The sequence below is a fragment of the Lutjanus erythropterus genome, chromosome 20, assembly GCF_056507025.1.
Source record: "Lutjanus erythropterus isolate fLutEry1 chromosome 20, fLutEry1.hap2, whole genome shotgun sequence".
NCBI classification, from domain to species: Eukaryota; Metazoa; Chordata; class Actinopteri; order Lutjaniformes; family Lutjanidae; genus Lutjanus; species Lutjanus erythropterus.
Window position 1 is genome coordinate 13,603,505 of NC_139336.1, and position 19,718 is coordinate 13,623,222.

Genomic DNA, 19,718 nt, shown 5'->3' on the forward strand with positions numbered 1-19,718 from the left:
GCAAGTCTTGCAAGCAAACAAAAGGACTAAGCCGTTGTTCCAACTATGCAATCTGATGATGACGGTGGAAGAGGGTGGGAAAGTACTAGGGGGAAAAACAGACAAAGAAGGGGTAAAACTAGTTCATTGCAGAAGTCAGAAGGAGGGAGAGATCAGTGGGGAATGGCAAAGGTGATGAGAATGGACGCTGGCAGCTAGTCAGAAGAATTTAAAGTGATCTTTAAGTTGAAGTGAGGGAAGTCAGGGTTTAGCTCGTTTAACAAATTCAGCTTGCTAGGGCTCTGAGAGAAGAGCTGGGAAAAATTCTAAATGCAGGGGATTTCGGCAGATGGGAGGTTAATTGCATTTTGTAAGTCTGCTGCTCAGTTGGCCAAAGCTGTTGCACTGGACACGATAAGGAATAATCAAGTGGAAAGGTTTGTTCCAGGGAGAAAGGCTTGTATGTAAAGAGTGATTTTAGGGTTTTGCTTGAAATCTCTATGGAGGAGTTGGTGGTGCACAGGTGTCTGAGGCTACTCAAATAAGAGGTATTCAGGATGGAGCCAAGTGTTATTCTACAGCTGTGGTGTTAACTTTTCAGGAAGAGGCTCTCCCAGAACATGTGTTCCTTGTGTGTTTGTCCTTTAAAGTTCATCCACAGAAGAGGCCACCTTTGAGGTGCTTTAAATGACAGAGGTACAGCCGTGAGATCTCTAATTGTAAGGAGAAGGTGATTAAATTTGGCTCTTATGGTGGAGGGCACATTGCTGGAAGTCATGAGTGTGAGCAGTACAAACAAACTAAAAACAATTCAGATGTGGTAAGACGAGTGGTGCAGGTGCTTTTGAAGGAAAAGCAGCATTAATATGTATACAAGAAAGATGGCTGACACCAACTTTGAATTTGTGCGTCTATGGAAAGATTGAAATACTCCTGGGGGAGGTTGTGCAGTGTTTGTAAGAGAAGGAATCCAGTGCAAGAGAGCAAATGTAACATCAGATCTTGCATGTGTGGTGACAGAAGTATGGAGCTCAACAGGGAGGCTTTCTGTGTTTTTATAAGCAAAGATAAGAACGGTGCATTACTAGAAGATTTTCTGGATAAATATTCACTTGTAAGGGCGACATTTCAGGTTGGTAATGGGAGTCTGTCATGCTTTAACTTTTGTATCAGCTGATGGATGTGCAGGTGGAGAGGGAAAGCACTGTGGGGCAGACTGGGACAAGTTTAAAGAGCTGCTCTTGGCAGATTTTTCCTGTCCAGATGGAAGGAAATGAAGAGGTTGTAAGCAACAGGGAGAGGGCTGACTTATTAGTGAGGACTTCAGAGAGTACACAGCGCTAACAGTTTGGGAGGGGAGGGACAGCTGAGGAGGGGAGCATACTTGAGAAGGAAGGACATAAACTTGAGATAAACACAGATAACAGTGATGGGATTAATGTGTTCTTCTCCATGTAAGAGTTTAAGGGTGTGATAAGACAAGGGTGTAATACCACTCCAGGGATGGCTTGGTGTATGAAATATTTAAGTACATGGATGACTTTGCACTGAAGGAGATGTTATCCTTGATAAATACAGTCTGAGACTAAGAGTAGAAGCATGCAGTGCTTGTTCCAATTTTAAAACCTGGAAAGGAAGTTGGCAGCCCTGGATCATATAGACCAACTGCAGTTACACAGTTATGTGTAATTTAATTAAGTAGGTTAAGCCTAGGTCGAGCAACAATGGATTCAGTTCTAGTGTTAGACAGAGACATTAAGAGAGCTCTGGTGAACAAGGAGATGGTGATTAGTGTCTTCCTAGCTAATAAAGAGGGCCTGTGATATGCTGTGTGACAGAGGACATGGTAATAAAGTTATATGCTGCATGAATTCAGGGCATAATGATGAACTGGACAAAAGATTTTTTGAGATCCTATTTCATACAGGTAAGAGTTGAGGTAAGTGTTTACGCTGCATTTAGAGTGTTCCCACTCTAAATGCAGATAACGGGAGCCTGCAGGGCAGTGTTATCAGTCCTATCCTGCTTAATATAATGGTAAATGATATGGTTTGATGAAGTGGGGGATGGTTTCAGTAGATCTCTTTTTGCAGTTGATGAAGCAATATGCAAGAGAGGCCACAATGTTGGGTATTTGATGAAGCTGAGGGAGAGTGCTTTGGAAAGGTGGAGGCTTGGGCTCATAAGTAGAGTTTTAGGATATCTGTGGCAAAGACAGAATATATGATTTTTGGCAGAAAGAGGAAGACAGATGGTCAAGAGCTTGAGATATATAGAGAGCCTCTTGAAAGAGTCAAGGTCTTTAGGTTTCTAGGAATATGGCCAGATGAAAATTTGACATATAGAACACATGTTGAGAAAATGGTGAGTAAGTGTGAGAAAGTTGTAAATATTATGCAGTGCTTGACAGGCTGCTCCTGGGGAACTGACAAGAGCATAATGCTAATAATCCATAAGGCTGTGATAAGAGCAGTCTTAACGCCAATCCCGGCACTCCTGCTGGAAACAGGAGGTCCCACTGAGGTTGTGATGTGCAAAATTAGCAATGAATCACTGAATAAAGTTCAAGAGTTTTGAAGCAGGACTTCCAATCAATAGCTAGACCAGACACAGTTGGTGAGATACAAATGATGGTGCACAAATTGCAGAAGTTGTAGTGTGGGTTTGTTATCAGTGTCAGCACACATTAAGGTGGAGGAAAACGAAGTGGTGGACAGGGCAGCTCAGGCAAATTTAGGCAGGGAAACTGCTGATGTTCAGGTGTCAGGTGTTGGCAGAGTGGAGTGCAGGAGCATCTTCAAGGATAGAGTAAATCAAGGTAGCAAGAGTGGGATGCCAACAGCTGGATGCCCCAGTGGGATGCCAACAGCAAAAGAGAGCAACTGGGATATCATGGACTTCCTGGGAGTCACAGGTCTATACCAGACGATATAGACCTCAGAGGCTAAATGACACATTGACGGCCTGACATTGGTGGGGGGCAGCAATGCACAAAACAGTGCCTTGTTTGCTGGAAAAGAAGTCACAACTTTTGCTCCTTCGGGAAGGGATTTCTCCAACAACCACGGTGATTCAAAGACAAACAAACATGCAATTAATATAACAGAAAAGTGCTTGTTTAACCCTACAGTGTGAGCACTGTAGGGTTAAAGAGCACTCAATTTATTTAAACAGCAAATCAACAAGATCGCAAATCAAACAAACTGTGTAAATTGAATTGTTTCGGTGTGGTTGGCTGCAGATTAAATGAACCTGTGTAGATAAATTAATGAGGTGAGAGTGTGAATGACTGTTACCATGTGTACAAACAGTCTTTAATTGGAAACTATTCACTGTAATCACACTTGTACCTTTATCATATTAATTCAAAGTTACATGTCAATATAGTGGTATAAGAAACTCCTACAAAGTCTTCACTAAATTTATTATATGAGTTTGGACAGACATGGAAGTTCTGCGAGTACAACTGCAATTTGACAGGCTAGTGGAGACAACTGTGAGGCAATAAATCTATTTTTTAACAGCTCTGTTTTATATGACCATTGGCAGTGGCTGCCAGAGGCTGCAAGTGATCAACAACTGCTTCGTTTTGAAATCTTGTTTCAGCTCAGGACAATATATATGGAGGTCATGTTAATGTTGGCAGAACTTACCAAATCTCTGCTGCCTGCATCTGACAGTTGTGATGGTATTGCAGTAGCTGCTTCAACATCTGTTGCCTGGCGGGGTCTGCACTCCAATGAATGGACTCTTCTAGTTGATTGTGCGTTGTGTCTCTTTTTGGCAAACTAATTTCACTTAAATTATACGGAGGTGGAAAGAGAGTCTGTAACCATAACTGCACTGAAGCATACAAAAAGGGCAATTAATTCAATTCTGTTCTGTTCAGTTCAATTCAATTTTCTTGCTCTGTCATATCATAAAGTTATCTCAGGGCACTATTTAAATAGAGCAGGTCTACACTGTACTTTTTATAAACCCAATTGTTTCCAACAAGAGCAAGCACTGAGACGAATTACACTTAATGAATAGTGAAAAGGTGTGTGTATGTGGATGTGTGTGTGTGAGAGTAAGAGTAAGAGTAAGAGTAAGAGAGAGGCATTGGGGAAGAGAAATAATGTGAGAACAAAAAAAGAAGAAACACTCATTTAAGACCAGCACTGATTATTATTTTTTTTTTTTACAAAATATTATCATGTGTATCATTAACATAATACCAATATCTAATTTTTAAAACATCACAGTTATCTATATTGTGACATCCCTATTCCACACATGGGAGAAGTAAGCCTTTAAATCTTTCTGCCAGAAAGGGCTTAGTAAGACAAGGTTAATAGTCTATGTTATGTTATACAGATGTCTGCCTTCTCTCCAGTATGATGGCCTTAAATGGCACTCAGTTTGTGGTGTTCAAAGCACCAAAACAATTACATTTGAAATACTCAAAACCACAGTCTCGTTCCAAAAACCATGACCTGATCACTCATGATAATCCAAAAACCTTGTTGTGAGCAGTTTGTAGGAGTTGCTTTGTGTCTTCACCTGAATTACTTTCTTTTCTACTAGAAAGACAGTAGTTCCTACATGAAACTGCTCACAACAGGGTCTGTGGGTTATCTAGGGTAACTGGGTCATGATTTTTGAAAAGAGACATTACTGTTGAGTTTTTCAAATGAAGAAGCATGCCATTTAGTCCCATTATATTGGAGAAGCCAGACATCTCTGCATTTGAAAACTCTCACATATCACATCTTACAGCTCACACATCACTTGTTTTAACAGGTCAGGGGAAAAATATGTATTTTTGATTTTGGGTTGAACTGTCCCTTTAAAGTCTCCTCGCCCTGAAATGAATATTCCTCTAGATCCGCCTCTGGTAGTGAGAGCCACACACAGATCTTCTCGTACAGTACCAGCAGTGGCAGCAGAAGAAAATACACACTAGGAACGACAAAGAACGAACAGTATCGCATAGATAACAGGTGACCCTAAATTACGGACAGCACCTGAACGCGTCACTGTCTGGTGCAGCTGGATACTTTCGGTTACCTCAGAAAAAACAGTACCATCCATGAGATAGCAGTAATTTGACACACAGGTCGTTCCTGCAGAGAGGCACGCGGATTAAAAAGGATTAACAAGCAATGACAGCAGGATTTATTCTGAACCTGAACCGAGTCTTAATAAAGTTTAGAGTCACTGTTTGAACAAAGAGTCGTTATCATTTTTGAGAAACCTCCGCGAAATCCCGTTTTCGGCTCTGAATGTCTAAACTACCAGGAAATGCAGGTGTGTCGGTGCTCGGGGATAAGTCTCTGGAGTTTTACCGGGACCCGGTGAGCTTCTGCCGGCAGAGGATCGAGAAACACGGAAGCAGAGTGTTTCAGTGCCGGCTGCTGAACAGACCGACCGCCTTCATCTGCTCCGTACAGGGGATGAGAGAGCTGCTGTGTGGTATGTTGTCTGTCTGTGTGTGTCTGTGAGCCACAGGTGAGCGCCAGCATCACAGGGTTCACCTGGAAGTGCAGGTTTTGTAGACCTTTCATAGCGGCCATATTGATACGAAATAGCAGAGTAAACACGTGTTACCAACGATACTGATTAAGGTCCCGTTCCATTTAGCAGAGCCTTTCCAATGTGCCAGCAGCAGCAACCAGATTGTAATTATTATAATTATTAACACTGTGTTTACCGTACCGTACTACTTGATGCTAAACTTGCTGTCCCGAAAAAAGTTTTTGTTTATTTATTTATATATTAAATTTAAAAACATACGACAGGGCTTTCGTCAGACAACATATTGCAGGTAATAAATGCAGTACTGAATTATACACAGTGTTTATATATTAGGGCTGCAACCAACGATTAATCAGTTGATTAGTTTGTCAATCAGTTGTTAAATGTTTCGTCTATAAAGTGTCAGAGGACGGTGGAAAGTATCGATCAGTGTGTTCCAAAGTCCAAAATGACTTCCAGAAATGTCTTGTTTTGTCCACAACCTCTAAAATATCCAGTTTATTGTCACAAAGGAGTAAAGAAACCACAAAATATTCAGATTTTGACTCAAAATGACTCAAACTGATTATCAAATAAGTTGATGATTAGTTATTTGATTAACTGTTGCAGCTCTACCTATCAATAAAATAAAATAGCACAATAGTTCACCTGAAAATCAAATTAAATTCCTCTGGTCTATACTGCTATTTATCCATAGAGACTGTTCTGGTATGAATTGCCAAGTTTGTAATATATTGGCCATAGAGATTATCATCTTCTCTGGACTACTATGAGACTAAATGGCACAAGTCCTGTGGTGATCAAGGCACTTTATATTAGAAAGAAAATAGTTTCAGTAGATTCTAAAGTAGATCTGGTAGATTCTACTGCAGAAACAAAGTAGCTCCTCTATATAAACTGCTCACAAAAAGGTCTGTGGATTATTTTGAACAACCAGGTCATGATTTTTTAACAGAGACACTAGTTTTGATTTTTCCATATGTATTTTTTAGCGCTTTTAGCACCACAGGACCTGTGCCATTTAGTCCTATTATATTTGAGAGAAAGTAGACACCTCCACTCCTGATATCTCCAAAACTCTGCTACTCACAGCAGAAAAATCTATATGGATAAACAGCGCTACAGGCCAAGCGAAAAATCTGTTTGATTTTGGATTGAACTGTCCCTTTAACAACATGCATTCCAAAAACACCCATGTTTTACACAAATACATTCATTAGACACATATCAGAAACACTAACTGATAATACATGCAAGTATCCACTAATCTATCATTAACAAACTAAAAACATATACTGATGTGATATGACTTAGAGTTTTTGTAAGACAAGTAAAATTAATGTGAGCATTGGCACAAGCAGTGGCATAACAAAAGAAAAGAAAATGGTATTCATAGTAGGGTTTTAGACTTGTATGACCAAAGAAAATATTTTTTTCATTTTGACCCAGTCCCTATGGGAAACATTGACTGAATAGAGGGAGTGATTACAGGGCTCTTTTAATCTGCAGTTGAGATAGATTCACACAATGTGAGGGCAAGAAAATCTATATTTTGGAACCTTGGTACAATATTGTGAAGGGAAATATTGGTAACTTCATGAGATGTGATACCTGTGTGGTTTAATTATCTGTATCACTATGTACTCTTACAGTTAAATGAGTGTGTCTGGAGTGTCTGGTGAGCTCATGGTGACCTTGTCTCCGCTGCCTCAGGATAATGAGTCAGATTTTCTCATGCAAAGGAAGAATGGGGAAGTTTCCTCTGTATGTATGAATTCACCCCAGGATTAGTCTGATCAGTCATGGGAGAGCCTCGTGATGTTGCTGGGCGAGTGGGAGGGAGGATGTAACTCATAATAACTTTTCATGTGGTCTTATTATTGCCTGCTACCCTTTAATGTAATCTAATAGTTGCACTATTAACATATATGAAATTTAATAACTATATTAATATATTTTTTTTATTATATTAATATCCTTTTTCCCAGCAGCCATTTTGACCTGAAATAGTAGGGTAGACACAGGTGTTACAAATGGTACTAATTAAGAGTCAGGGTTGCTGTTGGCACTAAATGGATTTTAATTAGTATCATTGGGTACACCTGTGTTTACTATTACTACTTATTATACTACTACTATTTCCTATCAATATGCCTGAAATGAAAAAGGTCTGTCAACATGCTTATAACCCTCCTAGCCTGCTTTGTCTTTAGCACACGCACACTTGCAGGCAGAATTAAACCCTGAAATGCACATTGTGTGTTTGACTGTGCACTAACTCTGTGAGCAGTGTGTATACAGTTTGTGTGTTTCTAATAAAGTCCATGTTGTTTGTTTCAGAGAAGTCCAATGTGTTTTTAAAGGATCCAACTGACTTGATGACCAACATGTACGGTGACACTGTTGTCACCACTAATGGTAAACACATATACACACAAAACCCTTCAAATCACACAAAATAAAGGTGGTAAGGTAGCTCCTAGATGCTCAAATATTATAGCATTACATTAGCTGATCAACAGAAAATTAATCCGCAACAGTCTTGATAATCCATTAATTTTCCAAGCAAAAATTGTATGAATGTACTGGTACCTTTTCCACGAATATGATTGGTTTCTGATGGTTTTATTTTCTATTGAACTGAATATCTTTGGGTTTTGGACAGTTGGTTGGACAAAACATTTGAAGATACTGGACATGCTAAACAAGAAAATAATCTGTAGATTAATCATTAATAAAAATAATCATTAGTTGCAGCCTCTCTTGCTCTATAGAAACATTTTAAGCTCAGCCTTGTCAAGCATGTTAGATACTAAAGCAAACAATACTAAAAGTTTAAAAAAAGCAGCTACTGATGATTTCTGCTTTTAAACCACACTTTTGTCTCTCACATCAATATATACCATAATATATACTATACACTCTTATATTACAAGATCAAAACTATAAAAATGTGCTTAAATTCAGCTGCAAAAAAAAAAAAAAATGAGTAACCTGTATTTGTGTGTTTTAGGGGAGGAGGCATGTCTTCTTCGTCTGTCTCTCACCAGCTTGTTCACTGGACGTTGCTTGGAATCATCCAGTGATTATATCACCAGGTAGGGGATAATTCTTAGAATAATGTTGCAACATTAAATAATATTACATGTTGTTGTTGTAATGTGGTTATGTTATAAGAATTTGGTGGTTAGTCATAGGAAGACTTTAAATGAGTTTAAATTGGCCTATGAAGCTTACCCTTGTTCTTAGTCTAGATTTCTGTTGAGAATGTCTTGCTCAATGGTTTTCCATGATGGCTAAAAAATGGTGCCAAAGACATTTGTGACACAACTGCAAAAGCCTGTGTCCAAACATGTTCAAAGTTTCTGACTTTCTGTTACTTGGAGCCACAGACCCTGACAATAATTATGCAATGCGGTGATTCTAATGTTGGATTAACAAGTGAATGTTGCTCATATTATTGTTTCAGTGTACAGAGTGTAGCAGAATGCACCACCAGGACATATTTTTCAATAATTTTATCTTGTTTTACTCTAAAGTGTGTGTTTGGCTGTTTCTCTCTGCAGTGTATGTGAGCGTTGCCTGAAAGAGCTCTCTCTCAGGTAACACTTAACCTAAACCTCCAGCTCTCAAGTTATTTACATTCATTCTTCTGGCAGACACTTTTGTCCAATGCGTCACTGTGTGTGTAAACAATGACAAAAAGTACACAGCAGACCATCTCTGTGCTTCCTCATATTCTTGTTGGCTGTGGTTTCTTATTTTGGTCTGTCTTTTGAAGTTTCAAGTTCCTCTGTCCTCATATATGTACATACAGTTGAAGTCGCAGCATTTCATTCAAGTCACTTCATCTTTACATTACAGGCTAATTGTTTTGGGAAAGTAAATGTAACCTATGTAACTAATAGATGTGTGATCTGTGTGTGTAGTGGCCAGCCAGAGTGTGCATACTCTGCCTTCAAGCGTCTCGGGACAGAGTTGGTGTTGGGCCTTTTCCTGAATGTACGAGCGGAGGAACAGCCTGAACTTTACCAGGAGATTGTGCAGCTCTGCACCCAGCACTGGCATGGTAGGGACACAAAGACTTGCTGAATACATATACATAATGTAAGACACTCATTCGAAAAGTTCAAACCTCAAAGTATCTTTTTTGCAATCCGGACTCATACAAAACACAAAAACAACTAAGCACTGGTGGGCAACCATGACAGAGCAGGACACTGTTTACAGAGTGCTTCAGTAGGAGGCTCAGAGTGTTCAGGTCAAAGTACAAGTAAACAGTATAAGCAATCTGTGCAAATGATCAATCTACAGGCAACAGTTAAATACTGGATGCTATTTAATACGTGAATACCTGCAGGAGTGAAGGAAACCTTGTGTTTCTTGGTCCTCATAACAGCAATCTTTAAATGAAACCCTAAGAGTACAGTAACAGTTCAAACTCTGAAGGGGATGATCTTGGCACTCTAGAAGGGAAGTGGTCCTCCTAAACACCTCCTAGTTTTTCAGATCTGTAAGCTGGCCTTAACTCTTCCCTGAATTATTACTTGCCACTTGCATGAAGCTACCAAATCTGTTCCCATAACAAGCAGCAATATGAGAGTTAAAATTCATTCAGTTGATATTTGCAGTGGGTTTCACCATAAAATATGTCACAAAAATACAGTATGTATTGCATACAACAGTACTCACACTACACCCCCACATACACAATCATTAAAAATACAACTCCTAAAACAAGAATACACACATTTCAGTATGCATATTCTAAAAAATACAACTCTACCTACTCAACCAAATATCGGTACCTTTGGTGGTGGTTAGTACAGGCCAGGATTAGTAGTTTTTCTGAAATTGATTATCATGTCTTTAATTTTTGATCCATTTAACTGAAAGAGGGACTCATCACACTAAGCTACAAAGTCAGAATCTTTCTTTCTCTTGACTATTTAGCAAGTCAGTTTTGTTGGTCTGCAATGCAGTATTACAAAATGTCCCACTTCCCCTTTCATTGCAATTCAAGCAACACTTTTCTTTCTATTCTTTTCTTTTCTTTTCTTCAATTATGCTTGCTGAACACCTCCTCCTGCTCTGTGTCTGCAGGTCTGATCTCTGCTCCGGTGAACGTTAAGGTTCCTATGTGGTCGTCAGGTTTCTCCACCGCTCTGGACGCCAGAGACAAACTGATGGACATCATCAAAGACAAACTGGAGAATGACAAACAGGGGTGAGACTGCCTGTGTCTCTGTACCTGTGACTCATACACACAGACGCACTCATACAGTTCCTAGTAAAGACAGAAGGAACTGCCCAGCTGCTTCTCTTCTTCCCCCATCGGTCTCTTGCATCCTCTTTCTTTCTTGTCTCTGTTTTATTTTCTCTTGCATACAGATATACTCACGCGATTTTATGATTATTCTCAAAGACAATGTATGAAATACAATAGAGGCAGGCACACATCTGTGTTCTCAGATTTGAAGCACAAGCAAGAATTGGGCTTCTCCTTGTTTGTGTCTTGTTTGCAAGCATGGCATAAACCAGTTATCTACACCAGAGGATGCAGAAATGATTACCACACTTGCTACAAATCGACAGGCTTGTAATATGTCCTCTTTTTTTCAATATGCCAACTTTTCCACCTTAGCCAACCATTGCATTTTGCTTATTCAGTTCCTTTTTTATATGCAAATTGAAAATGTACATGTACAGTAAGTATGTGGAAATCTACATAATGACTATCTTTCTCCTGCTTTTGCTGCTTTCTCAAATCCTGTTGGTCAGGTCATGGGTTTTGAAAGACAGCTACATTACCCGCTGAATTGGGGAGTCTGACATCTATCTATACTCAAGCACAGGTAGTTTAAAACTGGAAAGTTAATTTTTTTTTCTTATTTTCCTTTATTGAAACACAGACGTCTACATTTGCCAGTACTTCTTTGTTCTTTCACCACAGCATTTTTATTAATTGGGTGCTAAAATAATAACAATATCCTATTCATTTCTACATAGGCAGATTTAGAAAAATCTATTTTAAAAAAGTTGTTTAAAAGCTATTTAGATTAGTGATGATGACTTGTTCAGGACTTGAGACCCAAAGTTTAGGACTTGGGAGTTGAATTGGGACTTGCTTGTCTTGACTCGGGACTTCATTTGGGAACTGAGTGCAAAGACTTGAGACTTGCTTATGACTTGCTAAACAATGACTTGATCCCACCTCTGTTTTATAACAACCATGCTATTAATTAGTACTGGTTTGTTGAAAGTAGCATCTCTTAATCTGAATTCTGCTCTCTCCTCTCTGCTTTTTCAGTTTTGTCGGCTCTCTTGGCTCTTTGCCACTGCCGGACCACAGCTCTGCCTCCCAGCATCTCCTGCTGTTCATCTCAGCTCTGATCCCCAAAGCTCTGGCATCGCTGCTCACCTCCTTCACCCTGGCACTCAGTGGAAATGAACAGGTATCCAAACACAGCTCTAGTGTTATTGCCTGCTTCTTTGTGCTTTAAATTAAATTATCAAACAAAAATCCTCCTCCATATTCAGGAGAAGACACGTCGGCGAGCAATGCAAGACCCTGATTACCTGCACAGAGTGCTGCTGGAGGTTCAGAGACTCTGGCCTCCTTTCATTGGTGGACGTAGGATAGCTGATCAGGTAGGACTGCTTGCCAGGGGACTGTTTGGCTTACTGCTTTTCATGTAGTACTGAATGAGTGTTCTGTGTTTTTCATCCTGAATTTGAGAGATCCAGTGTCACTTTCTCTGAAGCCATTATAACAAAGATTTGGTTGTGATGACTGGTGATCTGCACTGGTCTGTGAGAAATAGGGGCATCATTGTCTGCTGACCACTGTCTGACCACATCTGTGGAAAAGCAGAATAAACTACTAGTCCCTAGATCATGAACATTATAAGCAACTCAAAAAGCAAAAATAAGAGCAAACTTAAGTAAGTACAATGAAAAAAAAGAATGTTTGGAGTTTTATATACAGAAGAAACGTGAATAAAAATCCTATCTTTTCTTAAGCTGAGGATTTACTTTTCATCTGGTTGTTTTAGTGGGGCCGTTAAATAGACAAACTATTAAAACTCCAAGTATGTTCAGGTTACTGAAATACTGATACTACTAAAAGAACAAGCATTTTAAAGTTATGTTTTTGATTGTGGGCCATAAACAGAAAAATATAGTGTCACAGGCTAGATAATAGAAAAATACCTAGTTTTGATTTCAAATACACTGTAAGAAAATCAGTGTTTCTAGACTAGAAAGCCCCATCTGATCTATCATCTATAGAAAATGTATTGAACAGGCAGAGGTAGCCAATTCACAACAAAATTATCAACCATTGGTCATTCCGCCATTATATCAACTGAGGTAAATATTTTCATCAACTAGTTATCAATTATTGTAGGTGAAGTTGTTGTGTGGCAGTGACATCTAGTGTTTAACCTAAGAAGTACAATGACAGGGCTTGCTAGTAGTTTTTCAAGATGAGTTTAATTTAGTGTTTAAACTGTGATGTGTAATGTGTATGCAGCACAGTTCATCACATGCCCAAGCCATATTCTGCTTTATTTTAAAAACTTTACAGCCCATTTAAAAATAGGCAATGAGCCACAGTTGGCCTGTGGGCCATAGTTTGACCACCCCAAGTTTAGCTGTTGTAGGGTAACTTAATTCCCTCCAGAGGAAACTCTGTGATAATAAACACTGTTGTATAAGATGTCTCCTATTTCTGTTCACATTGAAGGATTTGTGATGGTCATTGTAACTTAATGTATTTGTACTCCTGTAGACTAAAAAGTGACACAAGCCGGGATGTTGTTTGCAGTGTTGCACTTTTTGCCTCTAGATGGCGACATTTTATTATGGATGGAAATGTCTTCCACTGTCAAGTCCTTTCACTGTGCAGTTAGAGAGACACAAACCACACAAACACTTTTTAATACACTATACGAGCCCTGCACTAAATACCACTTTGGTCAGTCTTCAATCATGTTTAGCTTTTGTTGTCATTCTATCTCATGAGGCTTTCAGCTACTATTGGTTGGTGTCCTGTAACAACCTCTTTATTTTTGAGACTTTCTCTGGCTGCATTAAAAAATGCAGGTGAGGCAGAAACTACAGTAAAAGAAATAATACTAAGTGATTCCTATTACTATTAGCATTGTATGTCAGTTTCAACAGAGGTCTGACTATCAGTATTTGAGCAGTGAACGTGTTAAAATGGGAACATGATGCATAAAAGTGAAATTCATTGAACTGGTATTATGTGTTTCCATTATTTTGTACACCCCTGGTTTGTTCGTAAATTCTTCCATGCAGCCATCATTTCCACATGCTTCATTTACTGGTGACTTATTATCTATGCAGGTCTATAACTTGTATTGATGTGTAAATCTGTATGCTAAGCATCTTATATCCTGGTGTCCTACTGTATTTGTTTCAGCATTGATTTTCATTCATTATAACGACTGCTCTCTGTTTGACATCACCACTGTGAGCCAATAGTGTGCCACTTTTACGAAGCTGTGTCCTCTCAATTGGATGGCTGCTTACTCAGAGGGCGGGGCGTTTGGCTGTCTTTGATCATTGTGACCTCATCAAACAGCCTTACGCAACAGCCCAATCAGGCATTGATCCGTCTCTGTGATTGATCGGCTCCGCTCCCCCGGAAGGAAGCCAGTTGGAGGGTGTGTGGGGGTCAGGGTTTGGCGGTGGGAGTGATGCATGCTGGTGACACTGTGAAGCCGAGTGGAAAGTCATTTGTCACTTCTTGGAAATGCACCAGTACACTTTGATTCCTGCACGGTCTCAGTGGGACACAGGGTCATAACGTGTGGGGTTTTAGAGAACTTTAGAGAAGAAAGAACTCAAACAACTGCTGTATTTAATTTTTAAAGCCATTAAGTCCACAAAGGTCATAATATAAAACAACGAAAATGAAAAATTAAGATGGATTTGTTATTATTGGGAGAGGAAAGAGTGCTAGAATATCGATGCTCACTAGACCACATTATTTGTGTTGAAAAGCAAAGTAACGCTTTATTTGAAGGGCTGTGCATAAGACTAAGGAGTTTTGCAGGAGTCTTGTTTGTTGTCATGATGTTGTCGTGTCAGTCTAATGCACACTCCTTCAAACAAGGCGTTGCAGGAAGTAATTAAGTCAAAGTACAAAAACAGCTCTTTTGAGTACCACTTACATTTAATTAATGACATATTGCCACTTGTGTAAGTGCCAATATGGCAGCCTGACTGTAACCACATCCAGATGAATACAAAACTCCAGTGTTTCATTCTGAAGTCTCATATAATATACTTTTTTAAAAAGTTGAATAGTATAATGAATTCAACATAGGAAAGTATGGCACATTTTTATTCCTTTCTTTGTGCTTTGTTCAAAACATTGTCAAATTAAGACACTGCAGTGATGTTTTGATATTGAATTAATAACAAGGAACACAAACAGAAAGAGTGACAGTTGCCCTGTCACCAGGTAGTACTTTTATAAAACCACAAACACACTACAGATAAAAAGAAAAGCCAGAGGGAAGTTCTTCATCTGGGGTGAAAAGAGTCGATGAGATGTTTATGTGTGCAGGTGGGGGTGTAAGAAAGAGAGAAGATTATTAGTATTCACAATCAGGTGGAAAAAGTAGAAGCCTCATCCAGGTGGAACTAAGATATGCAAGAGTTTGAGCAACTTGAATGTGTGTGTGTGTGTGTGTGTGTGTGTGTGTGTGTGTGTGTGTGTGTGTGTGTGTATGTGTGTGTGCATGCGTGTGTGTGTGTGCATGCGTGTGTGTGTGTGTCTGAGAGCAAGAGTGAGACAGAATGAACCAAGCGAGGGCAGCGACATTTCTCAGTAAGAACCGGAGAAAGAAAGAGATTTGTAAAAGATTTTCCACTCCAACAGAGAGAGAGGCAGAGAGAAAAATGAGAAAGAGGGTAGAGCAAAGAGAAACAGTGATCATGTTCTCTGGCAGTCCATTAGTGCAGCTACTAATGGAAGTAGTGAAAAGATGAATTAAAAGGGCAGCAATTGGGTAAGTGGTCTTTTTGCCCCAAGGTGGCTCCTTTTACCAGAGCTTAGTGGAGAAAAACAGCTCAGGAGATTTTTATTTAAGATTTAAAAATAATTTGAGCCAAACATCAGGGTTCAAGAAGCCTCCAATTAATTTTGGTTCAAAGGGATGTTAACAGCATATTCCTAAAGTTGCATCATTTCCGTGCTCCCAGTTCAGTTTTTGAGCAATGACACAACATGTAAATCTCCATCTGTTGTAAAAGGAGGATTGAGCTTTTGCCTGCTTACCCAGTTCAGTAACAAGGGGTGAAAACCAGTCTCAGCCCAGTGAGCAGTACAGTGTGTTCATCCAGCCAGGTGTCAGAATTATCTTGGTGACCTTTATAAGGATAAACTCTACTTTTCAACACTTGGATGTTCATTAAATTCTCAGTGCAGACAGGTACAGATTTGTGTATTAAGTCATCATTTAAAGTGATGCTTCAAAGCCAGAGACGGAGATTATCACAGAACTATTAGACCAGCATTTTCTTTTGTTTATAGTCAAGCCATATTGAGTAGATACAAAGAAATAGATTTTATTGTCAGTTAACTTTAATGTACTATCAGGAGTTAACTGCTTATGAAACAGTCTCAAATTTAATACTGATGCCTCTATATCACCTACATAAGCAAGCGATACCATTAGCGAGAAGATTGACTGTGTTCTTAAGGCCTGCCACTGGGTCAGATTCTCCATAGAATAAGATTGATCAGGCCTATATGTTTACATTGTCCAACGCAAAGTTATAGTGAGTAGTATGTTATCCATTTAAAAGGAAGCAGGATGAGATTTTTATTTAGATAATTTAATTTTTGACTTAATATTTTGTGGTTATGGTGGTGAAAACACTACAACTTTTGACCATAGGGGCCTAAAAAATCAACAATCCTTTCAGTAGCTTTAAATAAGACTGTATATAATAATGTGATGTCTCCCTCTGTATGTGTGTAGGACTCCACGCTTGCAGGATATCAAGTCCCAAAGGGTTATGGTGCGATCTATATCAGCCACTCTGTCCACCGCGACCCAGAGGTGTTTCAAGAGCCGGACAACTTCCTGCCGGAGAGATGGAGCGGAAAGTAAGGATCATAGATTTATCTTTCTGTTTATTAAGATTAGACCTTGCAGAGAAAGGCTTAATAGTCTTACGTGCTTCCTCCTCCCAGTAAAGAGGTTCAGACTTTTTAAGAACAACATTAAAGGGATAGTTTGGATTATTTGCAGTGGGGTTGTATGGGGTACTTATCAACAATTAGTGTATTGCTGACAGCAGATGGCAGTCAGCACACCCCTAGTTTGAAGCAAGAGGAGCAGAAAATAGACCAGAATTTGATGCCACAAATGATGAAGTGCTTCAGCTTTTAAAACTGGGAAAGAAAAGTTTGGATTTCTTACTGTTGTTACTACTGCCTTCACCTATACATCTAACTGACAGGTTCTAGAAAGCAGTGAACTGTCCAGACTGATGAAACAGCTTTTCAAGGGAATGATGATAGTCATTGAATAGTCTAGTAAATAATAATATGGATGAATGGTCATTAAATTGAGTATACAACTGTGATTTTAATTTATTTCATCATGATGGTTGTTCTTTTTCCAAGAGATCTTCTTATTAACTGTTTCAGACAACCGAACCTGTACCTTTTTCATGACCACATTTTAAGTGGCTTATCCTTAAAGATTGACAGAGAATCGTCTGTTCACACACCCTACCTGCCATTCACTGTGGCTAACTGGGTTCACACAGATGTACACACACAAACACTCTGACCATTAGAAGGAGTAAGAGGGAGGAAGCTTTCAGTGCCCTGACACATTAAGGGTCGAGGAAGTGCGTCATGAAAAGCCATTTTCATAAAAAACTGAAAGAAAAAGAAGAAAAATATAGCATTTTGCCAGCACTGGGTGATGTTTAAAAAGAGAAGGAACAAAACTGAAGAGAAAATGAAAGGGATAGTCAAATAGATGATGAACATGTATAGACTGAAGTGTCAGAAATATGCATGATACAAAAATAGCCAGAAAATATAAGTAGTGTTTACTTGATCCTTATTTTAGTGCAGTATGCTGCTAAAAAAGGAGAAATATTTTACTCAGCTAACAACTGAGAAACATAGCCCTTAAGGAAAGAGTTGCAACAGTGACAGGAAGCAGCCATATGACTCTCTGAAACTGTACTTGTGTGCAGGTAACCATAGCAGCAGTACTTCTGCTGCATGCGATGCTACTAAGAGCTGTTCTTACATTCAAATTTAGCCTATTACAATTAGAGCAAGTGTTTTGTATATTTACACAGTTCACTAGATTAAATCAGGTTGCATCACCCAAATTAGTTCTTACATAAAGGTTTGTTTCTACTAAATATTGTAACCACCAGCTGTGACTGTTACATAGCTAATTGAACCAGTTGATAAAGCTAACATTATCTTGCTAATACTATATTAGCAGTTGGAGTGAGGTCTTTAAGAAGCTATATAGTTTATAGTTTATGGTCAACATAACTGAGCTGATGCTTAATCAAAAACCTGATAGATAATGACTTGAACTGGGAGAACGTTTTATTATTTTTTACAAAAAAAACAACAAAAAAACATAATACATCTTAACTTACAAACCATGTGCTAATAACTCTAGATTAATGACCAAATATTGTTTGGTTAGCTTTGTTAGATATTATATATTATTCTTAATGTTGTAAATCAGTAGTTGAGATCTCCTTAGTAGTTACTAAGAAATGAAATATTCTCACTCAAATTTAATGATGGATTTACAACTATCTGGTGCTATGTAATCCAGCTGTTTTGACCTTACCATGAGATTTACTGACTAATTAACAAAGGTTAATAAACAGATGATGATTGAATACAGCTTCTCTTTTTCCTGAGGCCACTGGCCGTGATAGAAGTGTGGTAATTCATGATAAAATGTTCTATGGACCAAAATAATGGATGTGTTTTAGACAAAGATGTCCTCAGTCAAATTGTGTATGCTCACCCCTTAATTCCATACACAGTAAACTAGTTATCAACTTTTTTCTCATGGTCTAGACTGTAGCATGCTTTATAATTCTTTTTTGGAAAATAATACTCATTAATGCCACACATACATACACCCACATTGTTACCATGGCAACTGATGCAGATAGATTAACAATGCCTGAGCACACAAATCTGATCTGATCACTTTCACATATGCTGAACAGCACAGACAGACAGACAACTAGACATAAAACAAACAGATGTGTTTGGCTTTTGAACACAATAGAGATAAACATAGAAGACCAGCTGTGGGTTGACATCCTTCACTCACACCTGTCTGCTACCTGCTGTGGTCAAGTGCAACCCAACCTGGGTCCTTCACTAATTCAGTCGTTTTTCTATTCACCCACTCCCTCCATTCACCTTTTTATTCTCATTCATGCTTGTTCATTCATTCAGGTGACAGAGAAGAAGAGGGGGAAAAAAGTCTATGAATGTATGTATGTAGGTAGCTGCTGCCATGGAAACAGGTCACCTGACACCATCTTTACCAATAGGGATTCCCCCTGTGTGTGTGTGTGTGTGTGTGTGTGTGTGTGTGTGTGTGTGTGTGTGTGTGTGTATGCGTGCGTGCGCAGGGTGGGGGAGAAAAATGTCCTGGGGGGAAATAGAGAAATGAGTCAGAAGATCTGATCCTGCTTCTTGTGTGTGCGTGTGTGTGAGAACAAAATGAGGGAGAGTCCTCTTTTTGTTTGGGGCTTCCCTCTATCGGTTAAATATAACCACCATTATAAAACCCTTTTAGTGGAACTGACAAACTGATGAATAAAACAGACACACTAGCACGCTGCATCAGTTTAAGCAATTTCAAAGGAAGGATTACCCTCTTTTTTTTCTTGTTTTGCTGCTGCAAACATGAACACAAAGCAGTCTCTGATTACCTTGTACAACTCTGTCACAAAGTCATTTCTCAAGGTCATGAAATTATTTATTTTTATAGTCAAACTCTAAATTTCTCAGTTGATTTGTCTGGTTGTGAAGTGTTGCTGTGCAATACTGCTTTATTATTTTATTCTAATTTTTTTTTCCTACAGCAGAAACATCCACTGCATGACCTTGTGGATTTATCAAGGGTAAAGCTTCATTCTTTTACCTCATTCAGGGAAATCTTTATGGT

General features: G+C 38.9%; 1 protein-coding gene across 1 annotated transcript in view; it reads left to right on the forward strand.

Annotated features, from left to right (window-relative positions):
* Positions 1-4,811: 4,811 nt before the first annotated feature.
* The window catches only part of LOC146308230 (uncharacterized), a 28,046-nt gene continuing 13,139 nt past the window's right edge, over positions 4,812-19,718 (forward strand). Inside the window, exons 1-9 of the mRNA XM_084746546.1 lie at positions 4,812-5,433; positions 7,837-7,914; positions 8,510-8,594; positions 9,063-9,098; positions 9,426-9,565; positions 10,600-10,723; positions 11,807-11,951; positions 12,037-12,147; positions 16,515-16,642. Coding sequence (XP_084602672.1) covers positions 5,244-5,433; positions 7,837-7,914; positions 8,510-8,594; positions 9,063-9,098; positions 9,426-9,565; positions 10,600-10,723; positions 11,807-11,951; positions 12,037-12,147; positions 16,515-16,642 — 1,037 coding nt within the window. The 5' untranslated portion in view covers positions 4,812-5,243. The remainder of the gene's footprint in view (positions 5,434-7,836; positions 7,915-8,509; positions 8,595-9,062; positions 9,099-9,425; positions 9,566-10,599; positions 10,724-11,806; positions 11,952-12,036; positions 12,148-16,514; positions 16,643-19,718) is intronic.